This window comes from Ipomoea nil, unplaced genomic scaffold, assembly GCF_001879475.1.
Source record: "Ipomoea nil cultivar Tokyo-kokei standard unplaced genomic scaffold, Asagao_1.1 scaffold0418, whole genome shotgun sequence".
NCBI classification, from domain to species: Eukaryota; Viridiplantae; Streptophyta; class Magnoliopsida; order Solanales; family Convolvulaceae; genus Ipomoea; species Ipomoea nil.
The window spans coordinates 2,123,491-2,150,830 of record NW_017616846.1 but is presented as its reverse complement, the minus strand read 5'-3'; the positions used below and the strand labels follow the sequence as shown (position 1 = coordinate 2,150,830).

General features: G+C 32.9%; 4 protein-coding genes and 1 non-coding gene across 7 annotated transcripts; 3 read left to right on the top strand and 2 right to left on the bottom strand.

Moving 5' to 3' along the window:
* Window positions 1-9,291: 9,291 nt before the first annotated feature.
* On the top strand, window positions 9,292-15,133 carry LOC109172670 (protein MID1-COMPLEMENTING ACTIVITY 1-like). 3 transcript variants are annotated; one of them, XM_019321878.1, is made up of 9 exons: window positions 9,292-9,443; window positions 9,778-9,824; window positions 10,032-10,631; window positions 11,919-12,331; window positions 12,545-12,654; window positions 13,319-13,390; window positions 14,220-14,326; window positions 14,605-14,698; window positions 14,875-15,133. In XM_019321878.1, exons 3-9 carry the CDS (start codon window positions 10,224-10,226, stop codon window positions 14,925-14,927), a joined length of 1,257 nt encoding a protein of 418 aa, XP_019177423.1. In that variant the 5' UTR covers window positions 9,292-9,443; window positions 9,778-9,824; window positions 10,032-10,223; the 3' UTR covers window positions 14,928-15,133. The 3 variants fall into 3 exon arrangements, with proteins under 3 accessions (XP_019177423.1, XP_019177422.1, XP_019177424.1); XM_019321877.1 differs by having other exon boundaries at window positions 9,772-9,824; XM_019321879.1 differs by lacking the exon at window positions 9,292-9,443 and adding an exon at window positions 9,478-9,625 and having other exon boundaries at window positions 9,772-9,824.
* A 365-nt stretch (window positions 15,134-15,498) lies between these two features.
* Window positions 15,499-16,257, top strand: LOC109172676 (protein preY, mitochondrial). The gene is made up of 3 exons (XM_019321892.1): window positions 15,499-15,654; window positions 15,754-15,808; window positions 15,969-16,257. Exons 1-3 carry the CDS (start codon window positions 15,554-15,556, stop codon window positions 16,071-16,073), a joined length of 261 nt encoding a protein of 86 aa, XP_019177437.1. The 5' UTR covers window positions 15,499-15,553; the 3' UTR covers window positions 16,074-16,257.
* Window positions 16,258-19,076: 2,819 nt separating this feature from the next.
* LOC109172675 (E3 ubiquitin-protein ligase RHA2A) lies at window positions 19,077-19,866 on the top strand. Its single transcript, XM_019321891.1, has one exon. It carries the CDS (start codon window positions 19,207-19,209, stop codon window positions 19,540-19,542), a length of 336 nt encoding a protein of 111 aa, XP_019177436.1. The 5' UTR covers window positions 19,077-19,206; the 3' UTR covers window positions 19,543-19,866.
* Window positions 19,674-19,745, bottom strand: TRNAE-UUC. The gene has a single exon. It is a non-coding gene; the product is annotated as a tRNA-Glu (tRNA).
* Window positions 19,867-22,016: 2,150 nt separating the features above from the next.
* On the bottom strand, window positions 22,017-23,306 carry LOC109172674 (bZIP transcription factor 27-like). Its single transcript, XM_019321889.1, has 3 exons — window positions 22,810-23,306; window positions 22,598-22,675; window positions 22,017-22,279 (listed from the first exon to the last, which is right to left on the bottom strand). Exons 1-3 carry the CDS (start codon window positions 23,287-23,289, stop codon window positions 22,181-22,183), a joined length of 657 nt encoding a protein of 218 aa, XP_019177434.1. The 5' UTR covers window positions 23,290-23,306; the 3' UTR covers window positions 22,017-22,180.
* Between the last annotated feature and the right edge of the window lie 4,034 nt (window positions 23,307-27,340).

The window sequence follows — 27,340 nt, the reverse complement described above, 5'->3', positions numbered from 1 at the left end:
TGATGTGTTTGGTTTGGATTGTGTAATATAATATTACCTTGTTTGGTTAAAGGTTATATTTTATGTTATATGGATCAATTTACTATAATGTCCTCAATATATATATATATATATATATCTGTGTGTGTGTGTGTTTATTTATTTATATGAATGTATATCAATACTTAAATATTAAAAAAAAAACTAAATATATAAATATACACACATGTATATTTGATTATATAAACATATTATTATTATTATTATTAGTTAACAAGGGCAAAGTTGGAATAATTCAAGGTAATCTAAGATTATCTAAGAAAGCGGGGTAATCACATTATCTTGAAACATTACCGCCACATCAAATTTCAGGTAATATAACATTACCAGGTAATCTCATAACTTGAACCAAACAAGGTAATATAACATCATCAGCAAACGGCCCCTTAATGTAGAGTGTGAATTAAATTTTAATAGATCACTTGACTTTAAATCACTATTCTAATGGTAGGATGAGAAAGAATTAAATAGAGAAGTGCATATGGGGCTCGCCCCCATGACTTTTAGCATAATATCCATAGAATCCACCAACTAGGCTAAATCAAATTTTAATTTCTTAGACGTATATTAAATACTTATACAAAAAATCTATAGTGTGTGTATGTGTGTATATATATAAGGTGATGGGCTGGGGTGTTGGGACTTGGACAAGGGTCCAACCCGTCCTTACTAGGGGTGTGCAAATTTCGGAGAAATTTCGGTTAACCGACCGAACCGACATAATTCGGTTAACCGTTTTTTAACCGAAATATTTCGGTTCGGAGAATGGTTAAAGGTTTTCCCAAAATTCGGTTAACGGTTAATTCAGTTCGAAAGTGTCGGTTAACCGAATTAACCGAACGGTTAACCGAATTTTGGAATATATATATATATATATATATATATATATATATATATATATATATGTATGTATATAATATATTAAATATTAAATATAAATATATAATATGTACTAAAATTCCAAATAGTCAAATGGATTATGGACTTATGGTATTATTTTTGTATGTTTTGATATGAATTTATTATGATATGTATTTTATTTTAATTGAATTTATTATTTTAGGAGTTATTTTTAGGATTTTCAATTTTAGGGTTAAAAATTTCGGTTAATCGGTTAACCGACCGATTAACCGAAAAAAAGTTCGGTTCGGTTAATTCGGTAGAGCGCATTTCGGTTCGGTTAATGGTTAAGGCAAAAAAAATTTCGATTAATTCGGTTCGGTTAAAACGGTTCGGTTAACCGAATGAACACCCCTAGTCCTTACCCAAGGCTGGACATGGTAGAGTCAATGACATGGACTAACTGGGAAACAATTTGGGCAACTGGCGATTTATCTTCTCCAGCGACTTTTGAGCAAGAGTTCTGAAAACTAAAAATTAGTCTAATGTAAGCTGAGAAATCTAATGTATAAAAAATGAGTAAATACCCCAAATGGTCCCTCGACTATAGTTAAATTTACAAATTGGTCCTCAACTTTCAATTTCAACCAATTAAGTCCTTAACTTTGTAATTTTAACATAATTTGGTCCTATGTCTATTTGACCGTTTGTTGACTGTGTTTTTTAGGATATATATGTAATTTCATGGTCCATCGTCGGTTTTTTAAGGTTCTGGTTGCATTTCCAGACCGCACTATTACATTTTAATCCAGTGTCGAAAGCAATCTACCAAATCCGGTCGCCTTTCTTCATCATCCCTTTGGATTTAATGTAGTTGAGTTCGTACCAGAGCGAAGAAGACGACGTGTTTCCGAACCAGTGCAACGTCATCCTGGAGGCATCCACGTGCTCCGACGAGAGCTGAAGGTTCTTCTGGAGATCGTCGATCACGGTCAACAAACGGTCAAATAGATGGAGGACCAAATCGTGTTAAAATTACAAAGTTAAGGACTTAATTGGTTGAAATTGAAAGTCGAGAACCAATTTGTGAATTTAGCTATAGTCGAGGGACCATTTTGGGTATTTACTCTAAAAAAATAATAAATAAATAAAGTAGTTTGCCGGGTAGCAGCTCATATTTGCAACTTCATTTTGTTTTGTAGTGACAAAAACCACCTTGCACCAAACTACTTTATTTCTCACCAGCCTGCCTTCTTATTTTACTTCTAACAAAATCCCTTTCCAGCTTCATTTTTTGAAGAAGGCTGGCATGCATGCTGTTGTTGGAAATCTTTCGACCTATATATTCAACAAATGAAAATTTTTCCTTTCTCGAAAAGTTCATTTATTAAAAAAAAAAAAAAAAAAAAAAAAAAAGAAGCAAAACTTTTCTCTTTCTAACATTGTTAAATCAAGTTGGAAAGCATTTTCGTTTTCTATTTCAAATGAAACAAATAAGAGGGTCGTCCTAACACTTGTTCAAAGACATGTCAACTTAATTAGCATCTGGAGTTTTATGTCCATTGCACGCATGTATAAATTAATATGAAATATCTTAGTCACTTTTTTTTTTTTTCTTAATTTAGTAGATACCAATTAATTTTGCTAGAGTAATCATAAACTTACAGAATTCTTAAAGCTACTATAGAGATAAATTGCGAGTCGCGCAATCGACCGTCTGACAAATCTTTGTCCGTTTGACGAGTCGAGTTAAGATAAAATGTAATCCTTACACTAGCAAATGTAATTCCAAATCAAGAATAAAATGTTTATTACTATATGAGGAAATTGTAATACTTTTACATTTTAATGTAAAAATATTACATTTTCCTTTGTAACTTGTAAGTGCAACATTATTTATAAGGGAAAATATACTCGTAATACTTTTGATGAAAAATGTAATACTTTTACATTAAAATATAAAAGTATTAAATTTGTCCACAAAAGTATTATGTTTTCTCTTATAAGTAACAAATATTTTATTCCTGATTTAGTCTTACATTTGCTAGTATAAGTATTACATTTGCATATTTACACGATCTGACCCGTATAATGAATAAAGATTTGTGAGACAATCTTTACACAAGTGTGACCCATTTAGAAACTAAATTAAGAGTACTATTAAATTTAAAATAATTTTTAAAAATAAATAATGAAGAAATAACTAGTTTGATTAATAAATAGTAAATAAGATAAATAAAATGAGAATTATTTAGAATTTAGAAGTAAAACAAATATATGTATCTCATATGGGTCAGAAGGCCGACAAAAAGACATCTTTATATGAATGAGCTCCGGGAAATTAAAATGGACAGCGACGCATTGTTGATTAACAACTAATTTCTGGAAAACGACGCATTAATTGTCATTAAGACAAAAATAATGACAGACAAACGTTACTACTAAATTGCACCAACAAACCTAACTTTGGGTACGAGGATTCAGCTGAAACACATTATCTGTCACGATGAAGACAAATGCATACCAATTGGTTAACTACCAATTTTTACTAATTAAACACCTATCAACATCTCCATTAGCTTTTCTCTCTCTTCACAATATAACACTTCACAAAAAAAAAAAAAAAAAAAAAAAAAGAGAAATATTGGTGGGGGCCGGGAGGAAATGACTCCAACATGCACTCAATTTGGCACGCTCGGTGATATTATATTGTATATAGTGGCAAAGAATCTTATATCTTTTGGTGCAACTATATAATATATGATTCCAATTTCGTGTATGTACGAATTAATATAATATTTTAGATAGATAGTGGAGTAGTAATGGGGTAGGATATATATAGGGGCCGGGCTGAATTATTATTTGCATTCATATGCTCCCACCCATATATCACATATTTATACACCCCACATTGCTCCCATCCACTTTATCTAATTTTTATTTTCTACAAGCTTTAATTCTTTTTTTTTAATCGATTATTTGCCACTCTTTCTATTATATTTTATTAATGAAACCGTGAACATATAATATATATCTATATTCTTAACTAAACATAATATCACGTTACCTCAAAAAATAGAGAATCAGTAAGTGTAAGAAAATGTATTTAATACATCAACGTGTTTGAAACATAATACGGAGTATCACGTTACCTCCCGTATTAAGTTTACGGGAGTAATAAAATAATACTTTTTTGGGTGTAGTGAAAATGAAACATATATATGCAACCTTATTTGAATTTTGAGTTTGAAACAATAGTACCATTCAAATGTGTTAAAATATATGTTTTATCTCAATAAAAATTCGAGTAACATCACTTTAATTAATGCGTTGAAACATGTAATTGTGCTATTAGACCTTATGTGACAGATTCGGTCGAATGTATATTAGTAAGAATTGATTGAACTCATGATTTTTCAGATATGAGAATCATTTTCCACTCGTTTAAGGTGACATATATTTTATTCATATTAAAAAATGCTTGTTTATATTAATGTTTTTAATTAGTTTTATGTGAAATCTTAAATGTATAATTTTTTTTTAGTAAAAATGGAATATTTATTTTATAAGTCAAAAGTATTACATTTCATTAATTTTTTAATGAATGAATAATATTTTTCAGTAAAAGTATAATATTAATTGATTCGTAAAAATATTACAGTATATTTTTTGCTAAAAACGTATTACTTATACACAAATTTAGGTGTAACGCTTTATTGCATATCATTATTATGATCATGAAAAGAAGGAAGAGACAAATAGGGAGCAATAAGTGGGGGATAGATCCGATATGGTAAAAGGCAAACCACCTTAACCACTAATAATTATGTTGGACGTTAATTCCAGTTTCTACGTGGAATTATGCAACTTTACGTTCAAAAAGCAAGGCTGTGCATAGTGTAATCCTATTTGTGTAACCCATTATCAATGGTACATTTAACTTACGTATATTTTTACTTTTTGTCAATTTTTAATAAGTTCAAATAGAACCCTCAATTTTTAATCGAAGTAATGAAAATATTGATTGATTTTTATAAATGCGAATTGAATAGCTCAGTTAGTTCAACCGATCACTCTAAAGTCTTGCTTCAATAGTTGTACGAGAGTTTGAATCCCACTGAAAACTTGATGGTCATTAGAAGACTTTGGCCCTGTTTGGTAAAAATTAGCTTATAGGCCAATTTTATCTTATTTGATCACCATAAATTGTTTGATTTAGTTAAAATATCAATATAAATGTTTGGTTAATTAGCTTTTTACAACTCCAAAAGGCTAAAATTCAAAAAGTTACTCCAAGCAACTTTTTCAATTAGCTTTTTGAGAAAAGAAATTATACCAAACAGCTATCAGCTAACAACTAATTTACCAAACAGTTTTCTACAATCAGCTAATGTTATCAACTATTTATACCCTCTAATTAACACAATCAGCTAACAGCTAACAACCATTTTACCAAACCGGGCCTTTGATTGTTCAAAGATGATGAAGACTCATTTGTGAATTGAGTATAGATGCAAAAAAATGTGAACTTGGAAACGGGAGGATCCTAATTTAAGCATAATCTTCATGTTGTTGTTGTTGAATTTGAACCTTAATCTCTTTTCTAAATACTACTTACCGAATCACTTAATTAAACTCGTGCAGACTAAGTTGCGTTATCCTGAATTCATGATCCAACATCTTCATTTTATAATTTTCAATCAATGAGAGGCAACTTAAAAAGATAATTTCGCTAAAAATTAGGAACTACGTGTCAGATGTACAATGTGCCACTTTTGCCACGGGACAAGTATGATGGTCCACATGGCAGTTCCATTTTCGGTATTTGCGCAACATTATTGCTCTTCCATATACCATATTGCATATTTTATTTTTTTTAAGACGAACATTTTATTAACTAATAAAATAAGATCGTTTAAGAGAAATCAATATGCAATTTATTGTTGTTATGCCAGTTTTGATTGTCATATTATGGTGACTTGTTTATAAGAGCATCTTTATCAATTGAGGTTATTTCTCAGTTATTTGTGGGTCCCAGCATCCATCTCATCATCTCTCATCTCATTCAATTACAAAAAACCCTTCTCCACATCAATTTTGAGTTATTTCTCAGTTTTTTATGCACCCACCATTTAACTCACTATATTTTAATTATTTCTCTTACTTATTGGGACCACAAATATACCATACTTTGCATAAGAAATATTTTTGAAATAACTCCTCCCCACATCAGCTATTAACTTTGAGTGGAGAGAATTCATGTAAAAATAACTCCTAAATAACTACTAGTGTGGATGCTCTAATATTTATAATTTATTTTTAATATTTATAACTTGTTATTATGCCACTAACTGCTATTGGATGCTACAGGAATAGTTGGAGTTAAACCTAACAAACACGCATACTCGAAATGTCATTATTAAAGCATGTAATGGAACATAATTAACTAGAGTTTTCCTCTAATTAATTAAATTACAAAATAGTTTGTATTCTTGCTCACAAAAGACGAAATTTTCGTCCTGGAGTCTTCATAGACTTTTGCATCTTGACTCAATAGAATTTATGGTGGTGGTAAATCACGGTGGTTCAGCAGTCCATTATGTGGGATAACCAGTGTCTAATGTCCACTAAAAGGGCGTTTAGTTGGAGGGATTTTAAATTTCCTTCCTACTTAATTCTCACCTAATTTCAAAGGCCATTAAATTCCGTAGTTTGGTTGGAGGGAATTGCAATTCCCCCATTTTCATGGAATTAAAATCCCATGTCCCCCCTTGGGATTTTAATTCCTGAGAAAAAAAGATAGTGATGAGTCAAAATTACCCCTTCCCTTTTTAACTTAAAATTAATGTCTAACAAAAATAATGGACATTTTTGACTTTATACTACTTATTCCCTTTCAATTCCCATGTATACCAAACCTTGGAATTGAAATTCCCAGTAATTCTATTCCTGTCAACCAAACACTGGAATTTAAATTCCCACTTTATTCCCAGTAATTTAACTCCCATGGAATTACAATTCCTTTCCCACATAATTCCCCCTCTCCAACCAAATGCCCTGTAAAAGCCTACGATATTGTATGTAACTCTCAGTCTCACATTGTAACTATTAGAGCTCGATCCAACAAAATTGTAAGTTTTAGTCTTAATATGGTATATTGTAATTAAGTTGGAAAGCCTAATGTAATTTTTTTTTTTTAAACTAAACTAAAAGAAGACCTGCAAACAACATATATGTCAACACCTCATTAACTCAGTGAGTTATTCTGAATCCTCTTTATCCTCTCATCCCATGTTCATTGGCTGCAACTTATCTATCTACACATGCAAGCTAAGCCAAGTTTACTATATATACAGCTGTCACCTAACCCTTCTTCCTTATTCTGACTAATAAAACAACAACTCCTCCAATTCGGTTGGTATATATCTGAATCACTTTTTTTTATTTTTTTTTATTATTATTATTTTTTTCTTAAGACAGATAAACGACTAGAAAACCATTAAAGTTGGTCAAAGTAACCGCAAGAACATTATTCCAAATAAAATATTCATTACGTCATCATCATTATATTTACCATAAATCTTGACTATTTCAGACATCATTATTTCACCACTAACACTCATAACTACACATTATCTACCATAAATAATCATTACTCGATCACATGAGTAGCTTTTATTCCACCATGAATAATAATTAACTTACCATGAATATCTTGCATGTTCCAAATGTTACATCCTATTCCACCATGTCCTTAATTGCATGAACAACTCAATTAGCAACTCAATTAGTCACATGAATAAAATTTAAAAATAATGATCCAGAATTGAATTTTGCCAACAATAATATGGAAACAAGATTTCATTAAATATCATTTTACATATAATCAGCTATTAATTAACAATTAATTTACCAAACACATTTCTACAATTAATTAATTAATGTTATCATCTAACTAGTCGAACTTGCTAATTCAATCCACTAACAGTTTTCATTATCAACTATCAACTATTTGTCAAATATCGTCATTAAAAAAGTAAAATTTATATATTTTTTTTTACGTATAAAAATCATATTTTACCTATTTAGACATTTTTTTATGGGCTCAATACAAATTATATTGATAATTGATCGGGTATTCAGTTGTGTACATTTTACAAGTGGAGTATGTGCACTGCACAAATCGAGTTTACATAATTCATTACGTAAAGCAATCTGCGGTGGATGTCCACGTCAGCTCATCCGAAATAGAGTAATTTTACATATATTTTTACTTTTTTACTCATTAATACGTGTCACACTTTGATTGTTTAATATAAAGAGTCATGATTTTTATTATGATTTTTTTTCGATTGCTCCAATAAATTTGAATACTTATGGAGTGTTTGGTTCAAATTATATAAGATAACCAATGTTATATTTGTTTAGAAATATGAGATTTTCCATGTTTGGTTCAAGTTATGCAATTTTTCCCGAGAATGTAACATAATTTTCACATAATGTATTTTGCTATTGCAAAAAAGATACCTCTCTTTCTTACGTATTCTCACATTCCATTGTCTTAATGCTAATTTTGTAATTTTACCATTGTTTTATTTATTTATTTTACTTTTAAATTTATTAAAATACATAACAAATAGGTTGCTAGTATTCACGTAAAAATAATCATCATGCAAAAAAAAAAAAACAACAAACAAACTCTTCAACCAAACAGATTTATATTACATACCTCAATTTTAAACCAATCACAAGAATCTAACATTTTCAATAATCTGATATTCCTAGCAATCTAACATTCATTGAGATAATATAACATTCCGTAAACCAAACACTTCCTTAGAACATCCCCATTAAAGGGATTGTTCACAGGTTTTAAGAAAAAACTACCAACATGAAAGAAAGATAGTGAATAATCAAGTTCTCCCTGTTAATTTGGGGATTTTTTCAAAAAAGTGAAACCCACTGCTAATTTAGGTCAGTATCGCGCTGCATCTGTGAAGGCCACAATGGTGCCCAGCATGCGCCTGCCAGGCGCATTAATGGCCATGAGCTTTTGTTTTAATTTTTTTTTAATCTTTTATAACATCTTCTCTTTCCTAATCACATTTACAAAAATTCCTTAAAAATTATAAAAAAAAAAAAAAAAAAAAAAAACTTACTATTGAGGATGCCCTTAGTGATAGTAAATTTGTTGATTTTTTGTTTGAAATATTAAATATAACAAATTATTATGTTCTTAAAAAAAAAAAAAAAAAAAAAAAAAAAGAGAAAAAGACAAAGACCCGTGACGACCGCTGGCAAAGACGCAATAAGGCGAAAATGCAGAGGGCATTTGCGGCATTCTACATAGCACCAGCCAAGCACTGGCTGCACTGTGCTGTCTAGCGGTGGACGTACTCGCTCAGTGGGTCGCTCGCAGCCAAATAAAAGCAACTGAGCAGAGCTGCAGAGAAGCTCTCAGTGTGTGTGAAGTGCAGCGGCCAAAGCGAGCCCGGACAAATCCCCACCGTAGCCGACGCCGCGTCGAACCACTTTTTCTCTCATCCTCCTAACCGTTTTTTTGGGTAAGCTATCTGCGTCCTTCCAAATATGAGTATGGCTTCCCGAAGCCGAAATGCAATCACAGAATTCTATTATATATGTCCATTTCCTCTCAATTTCACTATTACTCCGCATTAACCAAGTGCATAAACTTATCAGAACCCTATAAACAACCGTATTTCCGTTGATTTTCTTTTACAATTACGTATGTACTCTTTATATACTCACTCTCATGTAAATGTAAAATACGTATCTATACCAATTTTGTTTACACCTGTTTGCATTGCTTGTTAATGACTTAATGTTTATGTTTAAAAAATTGTTGTCCATTGACGGAACTTTGAATTCCAGTCGCAGGCGAAGATCAGTGAATTGACGGTGACGGCGGTTGCGGTTACTTTCAGGTGATGCTGTTGATTTTTAAAATTTTTTTTTTTCAGTTATTGGAAGTTTTTCGTTCCTTTTGATAAAGACTAAAGAGATGAGTCAAACAATTTTTTTTTTTTTTTTATTGTTATTTTTTGCTCTTTTTTTTGAAGTGGAAAACGAAAGGTATAATGGAGCAATAGTAACTTTCTTATGAGATCTCATGTTGAATTTTCTCGTTGCAGCTGGAGGGTGAGGAAGTACTAGAGATTCTTCGTCTTCAATACTTCAAGATCTACATTTCATGACTGTTGATCATCTCTCCCAGTTGTTTAGCACTGCATGTTTATGACAGTTACTTGAGTTTTGACTTTTGATTCAGAAGATTTTTTTTTTGAGAAATCTGATATTCAGATAATTGCTTGATTGGAGTGAAAATGGCTTCATGGGAGAATTTGGGGGACCTAGCAAATGTTGCCCAGTTGACTGGGATCGATGCTATGAAGCTAATTGGGATGATAGTGAAGGCCGCAAGCACAGCAAAGATGCACAAGAAGAATTGTAGGCAGTTTGCACAGCATCTTAAGTTAATTGGCAATTTGTTGGAGCAGCTAAAGATAACAGAGCTTAAGAAGTACCCAGAAACAAGGGAGCCATTAGAACTGCTTGAGGATGCATTGAGAAGGTCCTATATTCTGATTAACAGTTGCCAAGACAGGAGCTATCTTTATCTGTTGGCTATGGGATGGAATATTGTGTACCAGTTCAGGAGGGCTCAGAGTGAGATAGACAGATATTTGAAGATCATCCCTCTCATTACTCTTGTGGACAACACTAGAGTCAGGGTACTGACATTTCTTCTCTGTTATTTCTTTTTGGGATATCATTATTATCATATCCTGTTATTTTCTCTGAAATGCAAATTTCTTGCACCCACGGTTCTACTATCCCTTTCCATGCTTATCTGGAAAACTTTATTAATGGGAGACCCAAACATACTCAAGTGCCATCAAAATAATTATGTGGTGAACAGGCCCGGATTGCTTTCTGAGTGTCTGTTCAACAATTCTTTGTAAGATTATTTCCTTGTTAAGTTTCATTTTCTATGTCTCATTCTGAGTTCACTTGTTTTGTGCTACTTGGAGTGTAATATGAAGTAGCATTATAGAGCTGTGTTTCCCAGTTAATATTACAGAGCGTATCAGGTATTAGTAATTTGAGAAGATATAGAGAGCTATAGCAGAACCAAAGCCACAGAATATGTCTGCATTTTCTACCTGCTGGTTATTACAGCAATTTTCATTATTGCTTATAGTAGAATTCATCTGTATGTAAGTCCTAGGTGGAAGCAAGTATTTTGTGACCAAGACACGACCTACTACTAAATTGTTGCTTCTTAATCATATTGAAAACTTACCTGAAATGTTGGAAATGCAGTCCTTCTGATTGGATATCAAGCTATTGATGCCGTGTCATGGATTTATGGCATTGATGGCTCACATAGCTGGGTTTTAGAACTATATCATAAACAGATAAGGTGAAATCAAAAGTTTAACACTGAATGTTAGTACTTTATCATAAACTGGTGGTTTGAGACTTGGATAGAAAACCTCCAAATATCTGCCAGCTTTGTGCACCTCTTTGAAACTGTGAATTGGTGTTATGATATGCATGTGCTTAATTTATTTATTTTTCTATTATGTAGCTTGTACCTGATTATGAACTACAGCAATTAACTTGGGCCTCTTAAAATTCTTAGTTTTATTATGATTCTTCCTCAATTGACAGTTCCTTTTTCTTTACTGGTCCACCTTGATTTTGAAATTTGGCATTTTGCATACCTCACTATTTTATGTCAAGTGAGTGGAAATACCAATTATCATGTCAAAAAGAGATGCATGATGGTCCATAATGAATGGATTGTGCATGTCTAGTATGTGATTGGGAATGTGTGTGATTTGGTCTGATCAAAATTGCTAAACCAGTGTATCTACTATCTAATCCTTACGGCCCGTGGGGTTGACTAACACATAGCTTCTTAAAGCAAGATGAAATAACCTGCTTACTCTGGACAGCAGTATTCCTCTTATTACTCCTTTAATTGCTACATTAACTCTTCCCACAATTGCCAGGAGAGATTGGAAATTATTGAAATGGATCAACGAGAATACACACTGGATGATGAAGACAGGAAGGTACAAGAAGTCATAATGAAACCAGAACCCTCCAGAGATGATACTGTTGTATTGAAGAAAACACTTTCTTGTACCTATCCAACCGTGCCCATCAATGAGGCTATTCGAAAAGAAAATGAAAAACTACAGCTAGAGCTGCAACGTTCACAAGCTAATTTAGATGTAAATCAGTGTGAATTCATTCAACATCTTCTTGATGTCACAGAAGTTGTTGCTGCTACTTCTCTTCCGGACAAGAGTTTACCTGCCAAACCTCTCAAGGTGGAGCATGGTTATTCAGATGCTGATAGTGATAAGCAAAATTATGATCAAAGCTACGGAAAGAATGATGAAAAATGGTCAACTTCAAGGTAATTTTTTAATAAAAGAAATCGTTTTATGTTTAAAGTAGAACATAAATATACATTCCTCCCCATTCCTTTTTAGTTATTATTAATTTTTTGGGGGTGCTTCAAACTATTTCTGATAAATGTGAATTCATTGTGTCTAGGCACAGATCAGTCAGTATCCTGTACTTTATTAACTTTCTACTAGTTTGTTACTTAGTGCATTTTATTTTGCAGAAACACTTCTTCAGTTTCATCCAAACACGACTTGATTTCTTCTAAGGGCTCACATCGATATGAAGAATGGCATTCAGATCTTTTGGGCTGTTGTTCAGAACCTCTTCTGTGTATGCTACAGAACACTGCTCTATGTTATTTAACACAAACGGAAAAAATAAAAATCAACATCCAAAATCCCATCAATATAGACATTATATGGATGAATGAAGTAGTACTTGTAATAAATGGCACTTAGCCATTTAAGGGTTTTTTTTTTTTTTTTTCCCCAGACAAGTTGAATTCAGATGAGAGAAAAGGTGATCTCTTTATGTTAAATAGACTTGCAAACTTTGAAACTAGATCACTGGATGATTGAAAGCTTAGTACTTATGTGGACATATTACAAGTATACATTACTCAAAGAGAGATTGGGGATGGCCAAGCCTGTTAATGTGTTAGTTCAGATAATGTGCATAGACTTGTAGGGGAGCTTGGAGTTGCCATAGAAGCAATGAAACAAAGCACTCAAAATTGCCTGCAGATACCATTTAGTGTTTCATCTGGATGCAAAGAAGAAAATAAGCATTTAAACTAGTTATAGTTCACTAATTTCAAATTTGCAGTTGACATGATACATAGCTCTCACTCAGTACGTCTTATTTCATAACATTAATAGCATCTTGGCCCTTTTGGAATCCAAACCTCTAGGATTTTGAGGGCGTTGCTACATTTATCTGTACAAAGCTGAGGATGGAATTTAGTTATATTTTTGACTTCTCTCTCTTTTTGCAGGCATAAAAACCTTACTATTTCCTTGTGGGACATTTTCAAGAATTGCAACCGCAGCAACCAACAGGCATATATGTGAGTTGCTTTAAATCCTATATGTATATTGATACTCCGAGTACAACATTTCTAATTCATGATCAATGAATACAATCAATTATATGATAGATAACTGTAATCACAACAAATCACAAGAACTCCTAAATAATTGGGACTAAACTACTCACAGATAATGAGACTAGTTAACCTCACCAGGTACTCATGGTGTGATTTGAACCTGCCCCTAGCCTCAAGGTCTTTGCCAACTAGGCAAGGCTCTGAGGTTTGCTTTTAATTCCTATCTAAACTTTGTTGTCTTATATGATCTATGTGATAAGCTGTGGAAAACGTGCTGAGTGTAATTCCTAATTTATTTTCTTGTGTATGTGGGTTAACTATTCTTCGTACTTGGATTAGTATAGCTGATGTAGGCACCATTTTCATCCCCTTTTGATGATTATTATGATAAACTAGATTACAGAACTGGTAGTTAGCAGCTGCAGGATGCTTAATATTATTTTGAAAATTGGATTTCACAGATGAAGTGGCTAACCTCAATTTCAGTAAGGAAATGTCAAAACTAATCAATTGCTTGATATAACAAATTGGATCTCTGTTGTTTGCTTGGTGGAATATATGTGTTGATGACTTGTAAATTCTCTGTTACAATCAGGGGATTTGAAAAAAATTTGTCAGCAAAGCACTTTGAATGTCTCATTCCAGACTCTTTTTTCATTGATGTGAATAGTTGTCTTCAAAATTTTCCTACAACTCAATTCTTCATTTATATTAGAAGTTGTAACTCACTGTGATTTAGGTTTTGTTTTCTTAATTTCATTATATTTTTTTTTTTTTGGTCTGAATACAGCTTCAGCTGAAGCTTGTAATGAATTAATGGCATACTCCTTAATATTGTCCTGCTGCTGTTACACATGTTGCATCAGAAGGAAGCTGCGGAAAAAGCTAAGCATCCCGGTATCTTCTTTCTTCACACCATCAATATCATATTCTATAGTCTATACTCACACCTGCAATGGAAACCTGGTTATCCAACTTCTGGAACCAGAATACACCAGCACAAAAGTCTATAAGTCTGAAGGCTCCTTGCCCACCTTCTTCATAGTAGTATTGTATTAAATAATAATAATAATAATAATAAGTAGAACAGACTGCTACACACTCTCACAGCCTCTTTTTATATCTATTAAACTATATATGTTGTAATATCTTATGGATTGTACGTTTATGTGCAGGGAGGGTTCATTGATGATTTCCTGTCTCACTTGATGTGCTGTTGCTGTGCCCTGGTCCAGGAATGGCGCGAAATTGAGATTCGTGGAATTGAGGGTATGCCTTTCAAGTTTCACCAGACCTCCTCATGCTTACACCTAGAAATGGTTATTAACAATATGAATCTCAACTTGAGCATTTCATCTCTGCATCAAATTAAACCCATTTTTATTCTTATTATTTATGAATGATAAATGATAGGTTAAGCATATTAACGCTGATAAAACATGCAGGTACACACAAGACAAAAACAAGCCCTCCATCCACCCAATTCATGGAATCCTAGAAAGCATGGGTGATATTTCAGGATTTAGCATAGTAATATTAAAAGTAGAGAGATTATAGCTAGGTGTCATGGATACATATGGATTGTTCTTTTATTCAAGCCTACCTCTCTGTAAAGTACCTTTTACCCTTTATCAAGATTGAACTTCATGTAAATATCAAGATTTAGCATTGTCTCTTTCGAGTGATTGATTTAATTGGTTGCCACGGGCTATGCATATCTGATGTATACGCATGTCTTGTGTATGGCTCAAAGAGTAGTATATGTTGAGCATATAACTATTAATGTGCAATCTAACTATCAGCTTAGATTTTTAGTTGAGATGAATCAGTGGGTTTTTGGTTAATACTGAAAATTTTAATTGAATTAACCAACGAACTAATCATAATTGAGCAATGTGAGTCAGAGATGGAGAATAGCAAGGTTAATGAATATATATATTATTTTTACAATTTCATACTTAAAATACTCCGTGTCTTTTAACATTTAATATAAGCAAGATGAATGACGATTTAATCTAAGCTAGCCGTCTGAAGCCTACGACGTCGTTTTAATTGAGGCCACTTTACCCAGCACATAACCTAGTCTGAGACTGAGTGAGTTTCAAATAAGGAGTGGAGTTAAAAATGGTGAGATTTGGGAAAACACTTTTGAAAGACGTAGGAGTTGGAATCAACAAGACACTTTCTGAGTTTCTGGTCTGCCCACTTTCTAAACAACCATTGAGGTTCCTTCGCTCACCTCAATCTTTTTTATTTTTATTCTAAAATACTCTCTTTTTGCTCAACTCCAGCTGTGAATCATCGATAACCAATAATCTTTGTAGGGTATGCGAGAAAACCAATTCTCTTATCAGCGACACAATCGGAGTCTCATATCCGGTAAGTAAATTTTTTTTTTTCTTCAAGTGTAGTTAGATTTAATCTAGCTTGCTCACTCATTTTGTTAATCAAGTAATTTTGGTTCACTAGTTTCAGTTCAATCATGAAATCATAAATGTTGATTCGGTTTTTTGAATTATGAATTCTATATTGTAATTAGATAGTGGATGGGATCCCCCATCTTGTTCCGGAGGACGGCAAGATAATTGAAACCAACGATGCTTCTGATGTTGCTGCTTCACCTGGAGTGAAAGGCAGTGATTGAACATAGCTGAGTTACTTAAGCTTATATAGAGAATGTGTATGCACAAAGCCAATTAAGGTTACTCTTTGGATCTTTACTTATGATCAACGCTTATGTTAATTACGTTCTTGAATTGGACACATTCTGCTGATGCTTATAAGAAGTCCTTATTTCTAATGGCTTAATTTATTTTAGGCTGTAAAAACTCTCAATCCTTTGGAAAGAATGAATAATAATTTTAATTTTCATCTGGATACATTTTCACACCGTATTTAATTTGGATTCTTGTTACTGCTTTCTATATCGAATACTACTATTTCTTATCATGCACGCCTTTTTAATTCATGCAATAACTCTCATCTTATCTTCCACTTCAAAGAATTGCTTCAAGAGCAACTAAGCAAATGAAATGCTTATGTTATGTTACTTGATTGTGTTAACACTGGTGTTGTTATTTCACACATGCTGGAGCTGACATTTTTAGTTAGTCATTTTCATTTTTGTTTGATAAGTCTCATGCTACTCTATGTTTAGAGATTACATGCATTTGGAAAAGACAGCTATACCGTGCCCAAGCATTGCATAGGGTAGGGCTAGGCCTAGGCCGGGTAGCCTTCAAAAATGGAAAAGAAATTATTTGCAGAGAAATACCGGTAAGGAATTTTTTGTTGAAAAAATTGGTCTATAAATTTATGATTGGATATTAGAATTAGGTCTATAGATTCTAAGGATAAAATATGTTATATGAGCATGCATGTAACCTAATGCATAATGGCATCTGTACTTTGGCCTCTTGGCATTTTAAGTTAAATCTTTTTGCAAGGTAGGACATCTTGGAAAAGAAGTTGACTACCAATCCTTGCAACTGCATGCAAAGAAGAAAACAGAAAAAGACAAGCTGACACCTGTACTAATTTTAATATTGTTTCAGTATTGATGAAGCTCATATAGTTAGAGCATCAACTAACATTATTCATAGACAGTTTCACTTTGTTATGGGCTGTCATTGAGTGTGACATAGTGAAGATGTACGGAAGAAATCGTTGAAGTAGCCTAGTAGGTGTTCACGGATGCTTCCTTACCTTGGACAAGGAGGCAAGGAGCAGGTGAGGCCTACCAATAAAGTTGTATGGAGTTTTCTATAGTTTTTAATATTTGTTCATATAGGTTTCTTATTGTTTAATAATTTAATTGGTCACCATTCTTTTGCACTTGGGTCCATTCCAAGCTTCTTGAAATCGAATAAAAACAATGTCTCACCAGTGGGTAATTGCAGGTGCTGTTAGATATTTTTGGGGGGATGATGGAGTCTGACTAGTAATAATGAATTGTCATATTCTATTCTCTGTGATCCATTTTAAAAGTTTCTGTATGTAGATGAACCTTTAAGGGTTTCCTTGGAGAGTGAACGATTGTGTGGCCCTCTTGGGCTGGTATTGATGTCTAATTTGGATGTCTTTTCATGGATATTGAACTGGTATATATATAGGACAGCTCTAAAGTGCAGTGCAGAACTACCACTGTAATTTTGCATATTAATGTGCAGCTGCTAGAGGTGGTCACGGGCCGGTTCAAGGTCGAACCAGCCCTGAATTGGCCCGTTAAAAAGCAGGACTGGGTCGGGCTTAGCCCAAACTTGAACCGGCTTATAGAGGCTGATTCAAGTCCTATAAGAAAAATAGCCCGGAGCCTTGCTCGAAACCGGCCCGGGCAAAATCTAGCATGGAGTATAATGGTTTGGTGATGTTGTGTATTACCAGATTCATGGGTTGCAGAAGGATCATTCATGATCAGTGATAGAATCTTCCCATAAGCTTTTTGTGCCATATTGTGTAAAATGGGAAAGGCCAGGAATGGTCTTGGACACAATGTAACTCAACTAGTTATTGGTCAATCCAAAAGAAGTTAATAGCTTAATTTTGCTGGCCGCCGCAGAGTGCGGGCCGGGCATGGCTTATTGAGACACATTCAGTAGTGTTTAGTTTATCTCCTCTACCAAAGCTTTAGGTCAAGTTGAAGTTGCGGTTGCTAACCAATACTTGTCAAATCTGGTGTCTCCTATCTAACAAAACATTATTTACGTATTATAGAAGTCGACACTTAAGTGGCTGTTTGGTTGGATGTAATTTGATTGTAATTGCATTGCAATTCGTTTCCCCATCAATTACATTGTTTGGTTAGAGGAAATTGCAATTCGCTCCTTTGGCTGAATTGTAATTCATAACCCCCACCTAAGAATTGTAATTCAATGGTGAAATGGAGAAATATATTACTGTAAAGACATTTTTGCCCCTATCATTATTCTCATCCTTATCTCTCACAAAGGACATTTCAGTCACTATATCACTTATTCACTTTCAATTCCCTGTAATCCTATTATTGCATACCAAACACTGTAATTTGAATTCATACTTTATTCTACCTTATTCTTTTCCACCGAATTACAATTCATTTCTCCCATAATTCCTTCATTTCAACCAAAACACCCTAGTACACTCCCTAGTTGCAAGAAACCAGAATTTAGGTAGGTGTGGGATGTTTACGTGAAAATATCAGAGGAGCTGAGCTAGCTCCCAAGTCCTTATCTTATTAATAATATTCACTATCCAGAACCAGTAAAGCTTGAAGAAAACCAAAAATATTATTTGCATATATAGACGATGAAGACGGTTCAGACTATGCTTTCAAATGAGTAAAGATTTCTTGGTGGGTTGGCAATGGATCGGAGATATAAAGCTTAGGATGCAATTCAGATATGAGCAATTAGGCAGCTCTGATCTGATCTTTCAAACTGACACCTAGTATTATTTTTGGTAGATGGAGATTAATGTTAATTAAAGAGCGGAGTTATTAGTTTAATATATAAGACAACAAACTAACGCAGTTTTCAAAGTAGAACCTCGATCTTGTGTTGAACACTCAAAATCACCGTCTAAATTCTTGTTATTCCAACCACCCTTTCAATCCAAGCAAACGCCAAACACATACAATACAAAAAGCCATACAAGATATGCATGTCTCCTAAAATCAAATTGTTCTCTCCCTCTCTCTCTCTCTCTATATATATACTCTCTCAACAAGCTAAGCTGTATGTATATGACCCTCTCTCTTTTCTAACGAAAACATGCTTTAATTTGAGAAACCCAATTACCCAATGGTGTTCATCAAGAAAATGGTGGTGTTCACATGCAGCCTCTTCGCCCCGCAAAGAATCAAGGATTCGTGGTCGTACGAGGTGGCCGGAGCCGCCGCAGGGAGTAAAGCGTTGTGCAGTGTGTGCTTATCGAGATTGAAAGAGGGAGATAACGTGAGAGTGTTGCCATGCATGCACGAGTACCATAGGGACTGCGTTGATAGATGGCTGAGCGGAAGCCGGAAAACGTGCCCGCTTTGCCGCTTCGCCGTCGACGGAGACAAGCCGGAAAAGGTAGCAGTGTTGACGGAGGAGATGGTCATATGGTTTTCGTCTTTTCATATAGCTGGTTTCTGATCCTAATTCTTAAAAGAGTAATCATATATATATATATATTTCCTCTCCAACAATCTTCCCAATTTGCATAGAATTTTTGTTTTGATCGATAACAAATAGACGGAAAACGAGAAAGCAAAAATGGGTTTTTTTTCCGTTGCCGGGAATCGAACCCGGGTCCCCTGGGTGAAAGCCAGATATCCTAACCGCTGGACGACAACGGAACCACATGCCAACTGTCAGCTTATGTAATTCTTAATTGTCGCAAAATACGAAGCAGAAACTTGGAGACAAAGAATCAACTTTATTCTTTTTACAAAGCCTACAACATAACTTTCTGTTTTATGATATTCATCCAAGTCATAACTTTCCAACTTTTTTTTTTTGCTTTTGAAAACATACATTGGCAAGGAGAAAGTGAAGCCTTAGCTTGACCAAAAAACATGATGGGCCCCAACATTGGTATCAAATGTTTCATCAAACCTTATGTCATTTCATGTAATTTGTAGTACGTAGGGATAGGGTGTTGTCTTTAATCAAATATTAGAAGGCCCACAGCCACAGAAAAGGGGATGAGGGTGATATGGAGGAGCATGCTAGCTACATGCCTACCTGCACCCCACACAATTTTTTTTTTTTTTTTTTTAAACGAATGAAACCCGCAGTCATTATTCAAGGGTACGTGTGCAAATGATAAATTCCGCATTGTAATCATAGCCACTAAAGAACCACAAAGAAGTAAACCAACTTAAATTGTCCATAGCTAATCAACTCAAACCAAGAAGGTTGTGATTCAAATTCATGACTTAAATAGTATATTTTAAGTTATGGATAAAAGTTCCCCTTCTGTAATAGAATTTAAAATTGTTGTGTATGTTGAAACATTCATGAGGCGTCGGTATATGATGGAATTGCAATTCCATAGTCCACGGAATTTGAAGTCTATAGCAAATGACAATTTTTCTATTATTATTATTACACAAAATATTTTAATTTGTATTCCCTTCTTTTATTTCAATTCTCAATAATTCTATTCATGCTTACCAAATAATAATATAATTTAAATTCCAACTTTATTCACACGTCATTATAATTCTTTTCCCTTTCTTGTGTGTGGGTGTGTGGATATATGCAAATATATGTAGAGAGATAAGTCTGTTGTCTAATCGCAACAAAAGGGCACTCTTTGCAGTGCCCTTTTGTTGCATACCAGTAGTAAAATTCCAACAAAGCAATCACTACTGGACCATCTTCATCAGCTTGCTCATATCTTCCTTATAATGCATACCACAAAATAAAAATTTTTAAATTTTTTTTGTAAAAAATCCCCAAATGGATAAGGAATCATGTAACATTAAGTATGTGAATTTTTTTAATTCAATACATTTTTATTTTTCTTTTGTGAAGAGTACTGAAGATGAAAACAATGACAATACTATTGAAATGATAATTATGAAGACTTGGAACAATTCAAATCAAAAGTAGTATTTTTAGACTAGTTTTTTTACAAAATTGCAAACAATTATTTTAAGGAATAAGGTTCAAATTGGTCACTGAATTACGAATTTAAATAAACAAATTCAACATTCAATTACATATGCATGAACATCTCTTATATAAACTTTCATTTATACTTTGAAGTACTTATTTAAAAATAAACATTAGGCATGAACATCTCTTATATACGCTTGCATTTGATATACTTTAAAGTACTTATTTAAAAATAAACATTGGACATTACCTATTCGTGCAATGCGCGTAAAAAACTAATATTAATATATGGAGTATTATTATAATTCAATCATTATATCATGGACCACAATCCACATTGCAAGGCATATTACTAAAAAAACAAATTTATTTTTAATAGATTAAATGTTTATTTTTCATTTACTGAAAATTTAAACCTTCAATTGATTAAAAATAACTTTCAATATATTTAAAACGAACATACATTTATTAGTGGTGTACGGTATAATTTGCAATATGAATGAATTAGTTACAGTACAGTATGTGCAAGTGTATTTGCGATAGAAAGAAATTAAAAAGTCGGTCCATGTATATTAAAATGGAAGCACAGACACCAAATATAACAAAAAGATCCATAAACCATAAAAGGAAACATAAGTCGTTGTGTTTGTTCCATTCTTCCAGGTTGAACTCCAACCCTAAGGGTCCTCACACCCCGGCCCGACAGAGTATTTGGGAAGATATAAATCATGGTGACTTAACTGAACATGAACCACAGAGACTAGATCGGTGCTCACTGCGCATAAGGAACCCCCCTCACTTTGAGAGGTTGCTCCCACACTGCCGCTAACGAGACTCGATCCCTGTGTTTGTTCCATGCATATATATATTGCCGACAAAAACCCTAAACTAAACTAAAGTAAACTGCCTTCAATTCCGATCCGAAACATATATGGAAATGGAATTACATAGTACATTAGATTAGATTGTAAGATGAACATAGTACATCAGATTAGATCAGTAGCTTTTATCTAACTTATATCAACCATTAGATTAGATCAGTTATCACAACTAACACTAATACAACATACACTGCTTAATTAGGTTTTATACTCGCCACAGTACAGTGAATAGTAATAATAGAACAAGTAAGATGGATGGATCCTTTCAGGCCTCAGAAATAAAACACTCAAAATGGAGCCGTTGAGGTGCGAGAAAGAGACCCCTTTTTGAGTTGATGATGATGATGATCCTCGTGACCTCCTCCTCCTGCTGCACCACTACTTAACTGCGCTCCATTTCAACAAATCAAAACACTTCATTCTTTTCCACTTTAATTTAAGCACAAACAAAACCTATCTTGTGAAATCCCGGTCTCTTAAAACTTTTTAATATTTATAAAATTTATCCCGTCCTTTTTTATATTAAAACCCAGCATAAATCATTAATGAACCCGTTGAAATCAGTCCTCACTTTTTACTTTTAAGGAAGACTTGATTTCATCTTATCATGCCCATATATATATATATATATATATATATATATATATATGTTCCAGAAATTGGGACAGTGTTAGTATTTGTACTAAATTTAGCTACATATATACCTGTTGGAGCTGTTTCTTGAGCCTACAGTTCTCTTTAGCCAATTGGGTCACTTCCTGCTCCAACTGATTTGTATAAGCCTGCACTATGTATGTAGTAATCAATCAGGACAAAACATCAGTGCCAATTATATATATATATATATATATATATATATATATATATATATATGTATGTACTAGGAGGATATATATGTTGAGGTAACTGTACTTTCCTGCTTCCGAGCTCTTGATCGAGCAGCGGACTCACGGTTCTTGATCATCCGTTTATGTCTCCGGTCACCGGAATTGTCATCGGAGTTCACGAGCCTGCTGCAGTTCCTAGCGGCTAGCCCGTTAGCAATATTGAAACCGGCGGATGCGGAAGAAGCCAAGGCCTCAAAGCTAGTAGTCCCACTCACAGATCCCTCCGGGGGGGGCTGCAGGAAATGAAGATCCGGGACGACGGAGTTGAGGTTGAGCATGGTGTCGGGAATAGGCGCCGCGGAGGGAGGCTGGTCTTTTGCAAAGGGTCGAGCCAGGAAGTCCTGGAAGTTGATGCCGGCGGCGGCGGAGGAGTGGTGGTGGAGAGAGGAGAGGTTGATGTCTTTCCAAACCTCTTCCATGGTTTTATTATTGGAAGGTGAAAAGGGCGATGGAGAAGAAGAGGAAGAAGAGAATGTATAAGCGTCTTCACCATTGAATGGCGGCCTCATTTCATCTGGCTATATCATCTCATCCTTCTGAAGAATTGAAGCTACAAGCAAGCTAGTTAGGTTAAAGTTAAAGTAGATAGATAGATAGATAGATGGAGAGAGCGCAGTAGAGTAGAGAGTACAAACTCAAATAGTTTTGATTCTCAGTAAGGACAATTTACTAATTATTACTACGGATATAATAATAATAATAAGAGGAGGAGCAAACATGTGCTAGTAAGGGTGAATGAGAGGCCGGAGAGGACTCATTTTAATTCAACTCAAATACTCTTGTACTTTCAATTTTATTATTCATAATTCATATATGTATAATCAAAATTCTCATCTCTCATCTATCTTCTATCAAATATTTTAAAAACATATATTAAATGTGTTCAATTTATAAGTCTTGGATCGCACTCCGCCCTGGTATCTGGTTTGATTGATGTGATTTCACTAAAATTATTTTTAATTTAATTTTTTTTAATAATATTAAGTTTAGTATTAGTATATATTAAATTTGTATTTTTAAAAATATTATTAAACTAAAAATGTTTTTAACAGTATCAATAGATGTGGCATCTTTTTGAAAAATAAAAATAAAAAATAAAACTACATGAACTAAAAAATTTCACTAAAATTTGTCACGGTGACAATAGAACATGTTTTATTCATTACTTTGTATGAATTGGTTGACTCAATCCTGCATTTAAAGTAAAATTGACTAATTAATTAAATACAAATCATACACTTGTAACCTCAAATGATGAAAAATTTTATCCTTATACCTTGTTTCTTTTTGAAATTAATCAAATTATAGAGATTTTCATTTCTTAAAAAAATACACTAATTTAGTATGATGGAAATAAAAAGTAAACTTTTTTTTGGGAAGTATTTGTGTTGATGAGTTGTGAATTGTGACGCATTTAAGTTCCAAATATAGTAGAGTGATGGAAGGGCTATGCAACGCATAGGCGTGGGTGCTTCTGTTTGTAGGATACCTCATTTTCCCACATTTTACCACCCCAAATCCAGTAAACATGCATTTTCTTTTTCTTTTCTTTTTTTTTAACCCTTTTTTATGTTTAACCTACCCCAAAAAAAAACAATTACTTTCTATTTCAAGAATGTTTCATCACTTCAAATACATATTCTTGTGTGTCCTTTATGGCAAATCCTAAATAATCTAAGCTCAAAAAAGAGTACGTTGTGCTAAACATACTCTTACATATATATATATATATATATATATATATATATATATATATATATATATATATATTAGTCCCTTTCTATGTACAATAATTTCTGTTTGTTTATTTGCTTTTTTTTTTTTTTCTATAGACACATGTATATGTACTCAATTTCTCTTATAAACTCATTTGTATTTCATGTTTTCAGTCAATTTTTATCTACATGTTTTGTTTTAGGATAAATATATAATATTATAAATTGTGTCCTAAATTTTATGAATGAGTTTTGTTTTTTTTTTTGGTTGAAATTTACATTTATTTTTAATCCTATGTTTCAATTTATCATAAGTATATACTTTATATATTTGATTTCAGGGTATATTATTGATGGGGAAAATAATCAAAGCGAAGATGATCGAAAATGCATAGCCCATACATATTTGCACCGTAAATGATGAGATATGTGATGAATATAATTGATGATTTTTTTGTCACAAGGTTAGCTTTCTGTTTTTTTTTTTGTTTTTTTTTTTTTTTAAAGAAATTTATGTGCATAGGCTATGGTTCGATTTTAAATTATGCACTTCGATTTTGTTTGGCAACGATATTATAGTATCATTATTTTATTTATATATTCATAGTTCTTTTAACAAAATACAATTGTGTTCTAGTAACAATGAAATAAAATACCAATTTATTACGAATCCATAGTCACAAAGCCATTTAAAAAAATCAAATACTCCGTAAGTAATTATTATATAAAATTTTAAAATAATCAGATTTGTACTTCATTTATAAAATAAAAAAAAAGGTTTAAATACTGAATGTACACTTTTTTTAATATTAATATGTTTACCTATAATTTTATATAATAAACAGAAATTGTGTTTAAAAAAAAAAACAAAAAAAACAAAAATTGTGTACGGGGATTTCTATTGGTTAATAACCATTTGAATATTGAAATGTAATATATATATATATATATATATATATATATAGAGAGAGAGAGAGAGAGAGAGAGAGGTAATTAAATCATTTCAAAATCTTATATGATGGTAATATGAATTTATTAAGGTAATCACATAATTTAAACAAAATAAGGTAATGTAATATTTCTGTACTCATATTATTTGAATAACCCTACATAACTTAAACTAACCGTACTAAGAGCAACCCAATCGTCCAAACTTTTTGTTAGTTTTTTTTTTTTTTTAGAGGGTACCAAAAGGGGGACGGGGGAGGAGAAAGAAATAGAGACAGAAGAATGAAGGGAAAAAAAAAAACATTAAACAAACTTAACGAGCACATTTCATGCACGAAGGTCATTTTGAACTGAATTAACTCTTACAGGAATTCTATAAAACATTTAACAATAACTGAATCAAAGAATTTCAGTTAGATAACGGTTACTCGAAAACGAATTTTAAAACACCCTTTAAAATTATATATATATATATATATATTTTTTCTAAACCCCACTCCTTTACTAACTCACTTTCTCATTGTTGTATACTAGCTAGCTAGCCAAAAAATGATGTAAAAAAAAATTGCATGGAAGCTAGCAAGGGGTATGTTGAATTGGTAGTAAAGTGTGCAACCAAACAGTGAAAGGATAAACTAAGCAATGAAACCTGCAGTTTGATAATGGTGGAATGGGAACATAAAAAGAAAACTCTACACTGAGGCAACAAGTGGAGAGCGGGCAGAAAGAGAGAGAAACAGCTGCCATCACTATACGCAGCTGTCAAAACCCTATTCCCTCCCTATTAACCTTTTGCAGATTCAATCCCTATCCCCAATAAAGATATTTAAAACCCACTGCACTGCCACCTAGCTACCATGCCACCACCTACCCCCTTCATCCTTTTCTAATAATTCACTGCTTTTGTTCATTCATGGCACTTTATTACATGGATTTTGTAATCTTACTCTTTCAATTTTACTTTTTGATGTAACGGGTTTTGATAAGTTATTTTTTATGTGAATTCTTATACAACTGTCTATATCAATCCATGTCATCTCAAGAACTCAAATCTGGACCATCCAAATAAAAAAATAAACACACAAGATTAGTCCTCACGTCCTCACCTGATCGGATTATATATATAAAGCTGACGTGGCAATTCGTGTGGAGGAAGCCACAAAATCTTTTAGAGTGACGCATCGTCCACTTGTCATACATCAAATTTTCTGTCAATATTCTGATTCCACCACCGCATTTATTTATGCCACTCAAACGTTGTACTCTCCTCTGCAACTTCTTACTATTCCTTATAAATACCAACAAAAACTCTGACCATTCCAAATGAATCTAACCCTCTTTATTTCAAATCCACAGACTAAATCATTTGTTTATATTTTACGGAGTAAATACTAATGTGATTTGTTGCTAATGCTTTGCCACAACATGTTACTAGTATGGATTTTCAATTTTTCTAGTGCCTACAAATTATTATTACAAAATAAAAATGCAAGTCCAAAAATTAGGTTAAGGTTGTACTTATTAGAGTCGTTTAGAAACTTGAAAAAAATGGTTTCTGAAAGTTATTTTTTAATGTTTGGATATCAAAGGAAAATGTAGGCGATGAAAAATATTTAGTTTGGTTAAATGAAAAATGGTCTATTTAGACGAAAAACGTATTTTAAGATTTTTACTCAGAAAATATCTTTCATATCTCTCTCACATTCTTACTCTCGCTCTCTCTCTTCTTTTCTTTTAAGTGGTGTCGTATGAACAAACTAACCAACATATGCATGATTACTTTTTTAATTGAACCAAATTGGACTAATTAAATTTTGATATAAATAAAATTATATTGCGTAATATAAGTACATTGACACCCATTTTAAATTCTTTAAAAATAATTATTATCATAGTT